This window comes from Carettochelys insculpta, chromosome 28 (genome assembly GCF_033958435.1).
Source record: "Carettochelys insculpta isolate YL-2023 chromosome 28, ASM3395843v1, whole genome shotgun sequence".
In the NCBI taxonomy this organism is placed as follows: domain Eukaryota; kingdom Metazoa; phylum Chordata; order Testudines; family Carettochelyidae; genus Carettochelys; species Carettochelys insculpta.
In genome coordinates, this window is record NC_134164.1 from 8,735,680 (window position 1) to 8,747,455 (window position 11,776).

General features: G+C 50.6%; 1 protein-coding gene across 2 annotated transcripts in view; it reads right to left on the reverse strand.

The window, feature by feature from the left end:
* KCNH6 (potassium voltage-gated channel subfamily H member 6) overlaps positions 1-1,980 on the reverse strand; it is a 139,628-nt gene extending 137,648 nt beyond the window's left edge. For both annotated transcript variants that reach the window (XM_074979055.1, XM_074979054.1), the window contains exon 1: positions 1,777-1,980. In XM_074979055.1, the coding sequence (XP_074835156.1) occupies positions 1,777-1,852 (76 nt within the window). In that variant the 5' untranslated portion in view covers positions 1,853-1,980. The remainder of the gene's footprint in view (positions 1-1,776) is intronic.
* Between the last annotated feature and the right edge of the window lie 9,796 nt (positions 1,981-11,776).

Here is an 11,776-nt window from a genome sequence, read left to right on the forward strand (position 1 = left end):
AAAAAAATCAACCCAGCCAAGTCCCACGGAGACCTCAGCTAGGGAGCAGAGGAAGGTAAAGAGGAAATGCTATTGGCTATAAGGTTGCAGGCCAGGTCCTTTTTTCACTCACCCCAGCAGTTATCAGGGATCATTGGTGTAAAATGGGGGTGAGTGAGAAGTAATCCATGGACCCTGGTTAAACCACACGTCCAAGGCTCTGCAGAGTGAAACACTAGCACGCAGGGGCTCCTGGCTTTCAGCCCTAGGATCAGCTCATCGCACATCTGTACTACCCCAGCAGGCTCCATGCTAGATTGAGATGAAATCCTGCCTCTCAAATGGGCCACCAGGGATGGACTGCTGCAGGGGTGAGGAGGGCCCATGTGTGTGTGTGAGACAGAGCAGGTCTTTATTTTCAGGCATCTGTCACTTTAAGAAGTAGACACAGCTGAGGACTCAGGGGCCTTGTTTCAAGAGCAGCTGGAGGCAGATCTGCAGAAGCAGCAGCAGCAGCAGCAGCAAGTTATCAAGTTCAGCTCCACCAGGCCCCAGGTTTGGGAGCTGGCAGGAGAAGAGAGGGTTGTCTGACTGTTGGTGAGCTAGTTCCCCAGTGCGCTCCCACCACCCAGCTGGCAATAGAGCTGCACCTTGCCAATTTAAATGGCTAGGCAGTACAGGTTCTATGAACCTCCCAGTCATGGGGAATCCCTGCAGGGGTCTCTTCCTTCCTTTAGCAACTACAGCTCAACCATGCAAGGAGGAAAGCTTGTCCCCCACAACAAACTCTGCCTTGCCAGACAGGTGAACGAGATGGCTAGAGGAAGCCAGTGGTTCTAATTCTCTGGTGCGTTGCAGCGGGCATGGAAAGTGGTCCCTGTATATTTTCCACTAGTAGTAGGCAGCACCCACTGTGCACTCCCAGCGCGCTGGGGTAAGCACCCCTCAAGGAAAAGCAGACCCCTCAACTCTAAAAAAGAAGTGCCCCTGAATCGGTTGCCTCCAGAGACCTGCCCTCCCCAAACTATGAAAAACGCCTTGGAAGCAGAGACCTCCATTGCCTCTTCATTTTGTTAGAGGTGAAAAAAAAAAATCAACCCAGCCAAAATTCATTTAAAGGGATTATTTCCAGCAGCAGCAAATGACAGCGTTTCATCAGGGGAGGCTGCCTGGGAGCACCCGAGCACTGAAGACAAATAGCCAGGCAGCCCATTTTGCACTAAAATAAACCCTTCTACCTGGCCATTTTCTAGCTGCACAGTCAGCCCCCTGCAGACAAAAAAAAGGTTTTATCCCCCTCCCCCAGCTACATTCTAATCAGCCCCTGATCTCGGCTAGGCCAGTACATCCACGGTTACACTCTTGACTTCAGCGGAATTACTCCAGAGTTAGGCTGGTGCAACTAAAACCAGAGTGTGGCCCCTTATTACAATCTTGATTGATGGTTTCCGGACGGCAAGATCTGTCTCTCTCTCTCCACACACCCTGTCTCTCATCTCCATACATATTGCAATATCTGCACCTACCTCCCTCCATACCTCCCCTGCAGGTAGCTGTCCAGCCCCACACGCGCTCCTCTATCTACCTAGCTACAGACTGCAACATCGGTACCTATCTCCTTCCACACCCCTCCATCCAGCCACCCCCACACACCCTGTCCATCCCCGGCTCTGCCGCCCGATCCCCGTCGCCCTGCGGCTCCCAGCCCGGCCGTGCCCGGCTCCCAGCGGCTCCCCGGCAGGAAGTTGGGCGACTCCCCCCCCCGCCCCGGGAGGGGCCCGAGCCGGCGGGACTCACTCTGCCCCTCGAACTTGCGGATGATGGTGTCCAGGTAGGTGTTCTGCGGGGCCACGTGGCCCCTCCGCACCGGCATGCTGGAGCCGGGCGCCGCTGGCTCAGCCCCGCTAGCCGCCGGGGGGAGCCCCTTCCCCTCCCGCCGCTCGGCGCCCCGGCCGGCCGGCTCTGCGCTCGCCGCCAGGGCCCGGCTCTCGGCGGGGCGGAGGAGAGGGCGGGGCGGGGCGGGGCGGGGAAGGCACCGGCGGAAGGCGAGAAAAGCCCCCGGGATTCTCGAGGTGCTTAGTCACCGCCGCCCCGCCAGGGGCTCGCCGCAGAGCTGTCAGCGGCCCCAGCTGGCGGCGGACGGGCTCCAGCCGCCCGGCCCGGGGAGCTGTCCGCCGGCCGCGGTGCTGCAGCGCCTGGGAGCGCCGCTCGCCGCACCCGCGGCCGCCCCGGCCCTGGCGGTGTGTGCAGCGCCGAGCACCTCAGCCAAGGAAGGCCCCTGGGGCTGTAACTGGCGCCACCGCGTCCCTCTGGCCGTCCTCCGGGGGGCTGGAGGGGAGGGGGGGGCTGCAAAGCGGCCTGGGGCGGAGGGCGGCTTTCCCGCCGGACCTCCCCTCACATTTCTCCCCCACCCCGCCCCACCGTGCCCTCAGGGGCTCCCCCTTGCTGGGCACCTCCACCCCGCCAGCCAGGCTAGGGCTAAGGTACAGAGTTTGGTCGACACAACCCACGGCGCGTCTGCATTCCCAAGGCCATGCGGAGCCAGCAAATCGACAGACCGCGGCACTTCTGCCGGCAGCCCTACCCCGCTCCCCACGGGGCAGAACGCTGCTGTCGACAGATTCCGTCTGGATGTGGGGGGGCCCTCTGTCGACAGATGGGGCTTCCGGGCCACCGGCCAGCCCTGTCTGCTGTGCTTCCCGTTGGCCTTTCTATCGAGAGAGTGGCTGGGCAGTCCAGCCACGCTCCAGTGACAGAAACAACAAGAAGTCATGTGGCCCGGCCCCTTATGGACTGACAGATATTTTGGAGCATAAGCTTTCATGGGCAAAGACCCGCTGCATCAGACGCGTGAGTGGGGGGGGGGTTCCAGAGGAGGGGATAAAGAGGGAGTCTCAGTCAAGGAGAGGGCCAGAGCTGAGAAGGTCTGTTCAGTCAGGGAGGATGTGGCCCATTATCAGCGGTTCATGTGGAGTTGTGAACATCAAGAGAGAAGAAGTCAAGTGCCTTCGGTCAGGGAGGATGTGGTCTCCCAGTAGCTAAAGTGGAGGTGTGAACATCAAGAGCAGAGAAACTGCTGCTGACAGAATGGATCGCTCTTCTGATCCGCTTGGCAGTTTGGCCACAATCTCTCGACAGAAGTTTTGTGGAGCATATCTTCTGACAGACAGGGCTGTTGGCAGATCGCTCTAGTGTAGACATGCCCTGGTGACCGAGGGCCATTGGTTATTTCTACAGTAGGAGTGCCCAGGGCACAGAGGAAGGACTCTTGCTGGCTAAGGCATGGCTGAAAGGAAGGGGAGGTGCAGGTTGGATGGGAGAGGGGGCCCGTGGAGGGTGGGATGAGTCCTGGGATAGTAAAGGGGCCTCTATAGGAAAGGCAGAGAACCACAGTGCTAAGCAGCTGCTAGCAGTGATCCTCTTAATCTGGCCTCGCCCATACTCACAGTCCTTGCTCCCCACCTCACCCTGGGATGGGGTGACTGGCTGGACATGGCACAGGGATGCTCTCACTGCAGATCGGCCAGGCTCAGCACAGAAATACCACACCGCTGAGGGTTTCCAACTCCAGGGCTTGCCAGAGATCCCCTCCAGAGCAGCCCAGAGCACTTAATCACTAATCTCCTTCACAGCAACCTCCTTGGAGACCCCTCCCCTCCAGTATGACTAGCTCCCTGAAAGCTCAGAGGACCTGGCCTCAGAGGGCATTGTGATTTTATTATGCACAATTTTCCATGTGTGAAATTGGTCTAAGAGGATTACAGGCCATGGGCAGCAGCTTTAAGGGTTTGCAGGGAGTTCCAGTTAATGTTCCAGCAGCATCTCCCCAGGAGTCTCAGAGGGAAATAGACAAAGCAATTCTCTCGCCAGCCTCAGATGACAGCTCCTGATACAAAGCAGGGACCCGGGAGCTGGGTGTGCTCATTGTACAGTGGGAACCTGAGCCAGAAGAGAGGAAGGAGCTATCAAAGCCCAGTTCAGAGCATGGTTGCAGCTTTCATCAGTGGCGCTCATGAAATCTGACCTTGCCCCAGTGGAGAAAACTTGTTCAGTTGTTGAAAACTCATTTTCTCAAGTCCACTCTTCATGCTGTCTTGATCATGATTCTCCCTGATTTAGTGAGGAAACATTACTTTCTGTCTCCTGGCTGCAGCTTCATAGACTGGGGAGAAGGGGGCAGAAACTGGGAATCAGAAGTTCTGGGTCTATATCTTATCACCAATGATCTGGGAGACTGGAGGTGAATTGTTTCCTGCCTCAGTTTCCCCATCTGTGATATGGGGATAATATCCACCCATGTTTGCAAAGGCATTTTGAGATTTTCATATGAAAGGTGCATTACAAGAATGCTAAGTATGGTTGTGTATTCTTAAGGTCACTCAACAATGAATGACTGAGTTCATTATCTCCCCTTTTTTTTTAGGTCCTTCTTCTTTTGCTGCAGCCCAATCCTGGATGTTTCAAAATGAACCCAACTAACTCATGCATTAACTATTATTACTATGTTAGCACCTACTGGCCACACTCAGAGTCCCATTAGATTAAATTCCAAGTCCAGAAGGATCACTGGTCTGAGCACCTGTACAACACAGGCCAGAGGATTTCTTTCAGTTAGTTCCTGCATCAAGTCAAATAGTTCATGGTGCAATATGACTGGATCCTTTAGAAAAACTTCCAGCCATGATTTAAAAATTTCCAGTGATGGAGAATCCTGGTAAATAGCTCCATGTTTAATTACGCTTCGTATTGAGAATGCGTGCCTGACTTCTAGTGTGAATTTGTCTACCTTTAGCTTACAGGAATTGCAGCTTGCTCTGCTTTTGCAAGATTAGAGAAAAAAATGCTTACCTATCAAAAGTATGTTCCTCATATAGCTACTTGCAGAAAGATCAACTCACCCCTTAACTTTCTCTTTGATAAGCTAGCTAGATGGAACTCCTTAGGCCTCTTGTCGTAAGGCAGCCTTGCCAATCCTTGGGTCATTCTGTAGCTCTTCTCTGAGCCCACTCCGATTCTTCAGCTGTGGTGTTCACACTTGACACACCATTCCAGTCACAGCACTAGGAACTTTCCACTCATTTCATGAAAAAACAGCCCCTGATCCAGGGAAGTAGTCAAACCTATGTTGAAGTCCATCCCTAGTCAGGCCAGCTCTTGATCACATGTAAAAATAAGTTCCTTGGATTTCAGTGGGGCTTAAGCATGTACACAAAATTAAACTCATGCTAAAATGGGGCCCAAAATAAGGGTGCAGACAAGTGTCCCTTCTAATTTGTCCATCCAGGCATAGAACAAGAAGCAATGGGCTTAAACTGCAGCAAGGGAGATTTAGGCTGGACATTAGGAAAAAGTTCCTAACGGTCAGGGTGGTTAAACACTGGAATATGTTGCCCAGGGAGGTTGTAGAATCTCCATCTCTGGAGATATTTAGGAACAGGCTAGATAAACATCTATCAAGGATGGTCTAGACAGTACTTGGTGCTGCCATGAGGGCAGAGGGCTGGACTCAATGACCTCTTGAGGTCCCTTCCAGTTCTAGTATTCTATGATTCTGCGGAATAAATTTTGTTACGTGCCCTGAGGCATGTAGAGTGCCTAGGGTGGTTGTAGAATCTCCATCATTGCAGATGTTTAAGAACAGGTTAGATAAATATCTAACAGTGATTATATAGATGGTGCTTGGTCCTGCCATGAGGGCAGGGGACTGGACTGGACTGGACTGGACTTGATGACCTCTTGAGATCCCTTCCAGTTCTAGTATTCGATGATTCTATGTGTGTATGTGCACGAGTGTAGAAACACATGCTTTTTGTGGTGGGTACTCTGCTAATCAGCTGAGTGCCTGGCCTCAGGGTAAGGAAAGCAAGGCCATGCCACCTTGAGTCCTGCCAACCTGCTGGGCGCCCATCCAAGCACTCAGCTTACAAGGAATGTTGGTACATACTTGAACTGTGGCTAAAGGGCTTGGTCCTGCTCCCATACAAATCACTGGGAAAAAATCCCATTAACGTTGATTGTGTAGGATCAGACTGTAAATAACCATGTTTTCTGTGTCTTCTTTTCCTGGCGCATGTCTGTTTTCTTTCCTCACCTCTCCTACCCCTTCTTCTTCTCCCCATCTTTCCAGAGAGGGATGGTATAAGTAGGAATGAGCCTGATTTCCTGGGTAAACAAAATCCCCCAGCTTATCAGTGATCTCTTCCTATCTCACTAAAGTAAATGAATAAAAAGCCACGTGTGTGGCTGTGAAAGCCAGTGCAAGCCTAGCACTGTTTAGTTTGGGAGGGAAGATAACAAAGGGGCAAGGGGACTTAGGATTCCACATAATACTGGCCGGATGGAAAATATTTGCATTTTGCAGGGAGTTATAGGCCAGCTGAATATGGGATACGTGTTGCCATATTTACAGCTGCTGTGATAGCTGCTGAACAAGGCCATGCGAGGGAGGTGTATTGAGCTGTGATTACATGTATTTAAATAATAAGACCTAGATTTTAAAAGGCATTCCAGAGTTGCTCTGCTCAGCAGTGCGACAGCCAATTGAGTTAGGAGCCTAAGACCCATTTTTAAAAGTGACTTATGCAAGGAATTTGCTAGGGCCCAGATCCTCAAAAGGTGTTTACACTTCCATCTCCTTCGGTCAGGAGCCCAGCAGGGTAGACCACCACTGCAGACATGAAACAATTCCAGAATAACTCTGTAGTGTAGACATACCCTAAGGTGGCAAGAGGCTTTCAAGAGGAGTTAGGCAAGATGGGAGAGGGAGACTTGTCTCCATTCCCCCAGAAAAGACAGCACTAAGGTCCATTAACCATTATCACAACCCGGACCACAGTGCTGGGGCTGCCTACCTCAGAGCCACACAGAGCAGTGGAGCCACACTGCCGTGGCACTTCAAAGGGGTCAGGGGCTCCCAATGCCAGGCCCTGGGTTAACTTTCCCTTTGCCCCCACCTATTGGTGGACCTTGTAGGAGCCTGACTACCTTTGAGGATCTGACCCTGTGCCCCTTTTATCTCTTGGCCACTAAGGTCAGGTTACAGCCAGTTTAACTATGTTGATTAGGGCATAATTTTTTTTAAACTTACAATTATACTGGTACGAGCCAAGGTGGACGGGAGCATGGGATGTATTTATATTGCTACAAAGGTGCCTTGTTCTGGCAGAGCTCACTTTGCTCCACAAACAGAAATACTTCTTCCAGTATAACAGGCAGGTTGTACCCCATGGACTGTCAGGGGCTCTTTAACGCAGCACAGCTTTGGTAGACGCTGGAAGGATTCTCAGTCATTTCCCACTGGGGTGCTGCTTTGAGATGCCCCCCTTCTCCCACAGGAAGGAAACAGATTTCCCTCCCCCAGCCACTCTCCAGGATGTGGGACATGTGTCAAGATCACTCACCGCATGTGGGAATCAGCCAGGTGGTGGATGCCAACTCTCCGAGCTCAGCTAGCCTCCAGCATTCATTTCACGCCCTCACCTCCCCCAGTCTCTGAGCTGACAAGTTTCCAGTGCAGGCATTGCTCCAGCGGGCTGAGGCCCTTGCTAGGAAGGCAGCTCCACAGATGTAATCAACAGGAAAAAACACTTCCCCGCGTAGTTTTTTTTTTTTTTTTTAAATCAGCCATCTTTCTAGTAGAGTAGAGTTTGGATGCTTGCTCATCTCATAGACCTATCTGGCTAATGTGTTTTCCCAGCCTTCCAGTTTTGACAGTTGTGTACAGGTGAACGCAGGTGGATTGACAGCTCTAAAGGCTGCTGGGCCCACACTCTCCACAGACAGCACTCAGACCAAGTAGCTTCACGTCACAATGCCTTGCACTGTCCCCAGCCAGCCAGCTGACCTCACTCCTGTGCTGGAGTTCCACACTCTTCGCAGCCCATCCAGTCACTGGCTTCTCTGCTGAGGCTGCTCGTGAGGACACCCCGGGTACCACAGGTGGGTTATTTCTACTGTGGACCTCAGCAATAGATGTAAACTCCTAAAGAGTAAGGCAACTAACTCCTCTTGAAAACCTCTTGCCACCTGAGGGTATGTCTACACTAGAGTTATTCTGGAATTGTTTATTCCGGAGCTATTATTCCAAAATAAGCTATTAGGGAGTAACCCATGCACACTAAAGGGAAACCCCACATAAGCAAAATGTATTCCAAAATTACAGAATTTGAAATAAGCTGTCTTCTATTTCTATATTATTTTGAAATAGCAGTTTTGCTGTGTAGATGCTCGCAAAGTTATGTCAGAATAGCAGCCATTATTCCAAAATAACTTTGCTTCCTGGACACACCCTATGGCCACATCTACATCAGAAGCCTCTGTCAGCAGATGTCACTGTCAGAAGAGATTTCCTGGCAGGACCTCTGTTGAGATCACATCCATGCAAAAGCAGACTGAAAGAGCAATCGGCTTTGTCGACAGAGTGCCCAGCCCTCTCTTAAGAGAAGGGTGACCAGAAGCTCTGCAAACAGGGCTGCCTCGTGAACCGGAAGCCCCGTCTGTCAACAAAAGGACCCAGAGTAACTACAGGCTGTTTTGTTGATGGAACGCTGTCGAGAGAGGCATAATGCTGCTGGCCGATGTGCCGGGTTTTGTCAACAGGCTGTCACAGAAGAACGTTTTGTGTGTAGATGCTCCGCAGGTTTTTACTGACAAAAGCCCAGTTTTACTGGGAAAAGCCGCTTGTGTATACTTGGCCTAACAGTCCTGTGCTTCACCCAGTGGCGTAGCTTCCCAGCCCTGTCTAGGCCCTGAGTTATATTCCTCACTTGTGAATCCTCAGTGCCCATCGCTTGATGCCATTCAGCTCTCACTGATGATCCTCATGACCTGTCTGCCAGGCTCTTTCCCAGAACAGGGTTGGCTGCAGCTCAGCCTCCACGAGCTTTGAAAGGGCAGAATGCCTTGTTGTACCCTTAGGTGCTTTTGAAGTCTGCTAGGAGTTAGACTGAGACCTACCAACTCATTTCATATCATCCACCACCCAGCTGCCAGCCACCTATGGCTTTTGGGCACAGCTCACCTAGATCTAGGTCTGAAATGTCATTTTCTTTTCTTCACACTGTTGGGGACAGTCTTATACTGAAGATCATTTTGCCTTAGAAGGGCATTCAAAAATTGGATCCTTTCCACTTTAACCCTCCTTTACGAGAAAGTCATGGCAGTTGATGAGTTGTTTTAAAGAGACTTTTTTTTCTTAGCTTTGCAAAACCAGGCATGTCAACCTTGGTCTTCCCAGGCTTTGCCAGAGGACAGTTAGGAGGTCCCATGTGTGTTTATGGGTGGCACTTGATGTCAGCTGGTGCTCAGCTTATAACAATGTCCCAAATCCAGAATGTTCAGGAGATGCCGTAGTTACATAAGTGTTAACTAGAGCTGCTTGGATTTTTCTGTCACAGGCTTTTGGGGTCAAAAATACATTTTGAGCAACGCAAAGTTGGTCACAGGAAATTTTTTTGAGAAAAAAAATTGTCCCCTTTTCCTCCTCTTTTTTCATGAGCAAAAACAAGAATAACAAAGTCTTAACTTTCATACAGCGCTTATGAGTGAGTCTCAAGGCATTTTACAAAAGGCCAATATAATTAGCTTCATTTACAGATGGGTAAACTGAGGCACAAAACACTAACTATCTTGCTTAAGGTCACTGAGCAAGCCTAGAACAGAGTTCCAGACTGGTGCTCCAACCATTAGACCTCAAGAAGGGACAAAAATGAAACTTTTCATTTCGATAAGAACTTGAAAATGTCCTAGAAGAATTGGGGAGAACACTGTTGCATCTAATTTTATTTTGGAAATACCATCTTCCAGCCATCCCCAACATAAACCAGTGCAAACCACCCGCCTTCTCTCGACTGCTCACCTTTCGCTCTCAGGACTCTTAGACATCATTTCATCAGCTCTCCAGTTGCTACGCTTTCCAGGGGTGAGGAAGCCTGAAATGGCTCAAGTAAAAAATAAGTAGGAAAGAAAAGCCTTTTCCCTTCCCTCTTGGAGGTTCTGCCTCCAGCCTAGAGATGTGCAAAAAAAGACACAAGCCTCCTTTTTAATTGCTTTCCAAGCTGCCTCTAATTTCCCTGGGGTGCTTTTATTGCATTGAGTGGATTGCACTCAGCTCCATTCTCCTATAAGTTACACCTGTGCCAGGCGGGAACTCGGCCACTAAGGTTAGTGCAGTCAAGCTGGTACAATGGGGCAAGGAGATTACACAGAAGATTGATTTAGAAAGGCTCCCTCACTTGTCTGCGTCTATTTCAGCTTAGGTCTCTTCCATGCCTGCGGAAGGCTCCAAGGAGTCTGGTGGTAGCATGGGCTGGCCACTACCTCTGCCTGGTGACTTATTGGTGTCTCTGGCCTGTCAGGCTGCATGATTGAGGATGCCATCTCCCTGGAATAGTCTTCCAGCAGATTAACTCATCCTTCAGATACAGGAGCCCATATATCAGAGGGGAGCAGGGTGGGAGGGGATGACATTGGATTGGTGTGCTGAAGAGGAGAGCAAGAAAACGGTACTGTTAACCCTATGGGAGGCAGGCCTGTCGAGGGACAGTTAGGGTCCTGGCTGCTAAATTAGCAAGTGTAAAGGGAAGCACGGTTGTATGGTTAGAGCAGGGGACTGGGAGCCAGGCTTCCTGGGGTCTTCTCTCATCTCTATGAGCAGAATACAGTCCAACAGTTCAGCAGCAACTGGGAGTTAGGACTTCTAGCTTCCAATCTCTGCTCTGGGAAGTGTGACCTAGTGGTTAGAGGACAAACTAGGAGGCAGGAATCCTAGGTTCACTTTGTACCTCTCAAGGCAATGTGGCTTAGTGGCTGGGGTATCAGATCTCAAGCCTCTTGGGTTCTTCATTCCGGATTTCCTTTTGGACAGATCCTGCAACTTTTCCTCAGATGAGGAACCACACTGCAATCTGTGGGGATACCCAGCACGCTGCAATCTGTGGGGCAGCAACAATTGGAGCACCAGACCCGAGGCTTACAGCTGATCTGCAATCCACCAACTTGGCTGTCCACATGGAGGGCGGTCACCTCCCTTACTCCTCACGATAGCCAGGAGTACAGGGGTCGACTGGTGACCTCATATAACTGGATTTCATGGGTCTCTATCAGATGTGTGAAATTGAACGCTGGCAGATCAACCTCGAACTGGGTTGAACTTCCCCCGTAGTACAGACAAGCCCCTAGTGGTGTTAACACTTCCCATTCATGCCCTTTTTGTAATCATCATAGAATCATAGGGCTGGATGGGACCTCAGAGGTCATCTAGTCCAGTCCCCTGCTTCAAGCAGGATCAACCCCCACTAAATCATCCCAGCCAGGACCTATCAAGCTGGGACTTAAAAACCTCGAGGGATGGAGAATCCATCACCTCTCTAGGCAACGCATTCCAGTGCTTCACCACCCTCCTGGGGAAGTAGTTTTTCCTAATATCTGACCTACAGCTCTCCCTCTTCAACTTCAGACCATTGCTCCTTGTTCTGCCATCCACCACCACTGAGAACAGGTTCCCTCCCACTCTTTAGAGCCCCCTTTCAGGAAGTTGAAGGCTATGAAATCACCCCTCAGTCTTCTTTTCTATAGACCCAATACGCCCAAATCTCTCAGCCTCTCCTCATAAGTCTTGTGCTCCAGCCCCTTAATCATTTTTGTTGCCCTCCGCTGAACCTGCTCCAGCACATCCACATCCTTTCTATACTGGGGGCCCAAAACTGGACACAATATTCCAGATGTGGCCTCACCAGTGCTGAATAGAGGGGAACAATTACTTCTCTATAAATACATAAATAAATAAACAAACAAACAA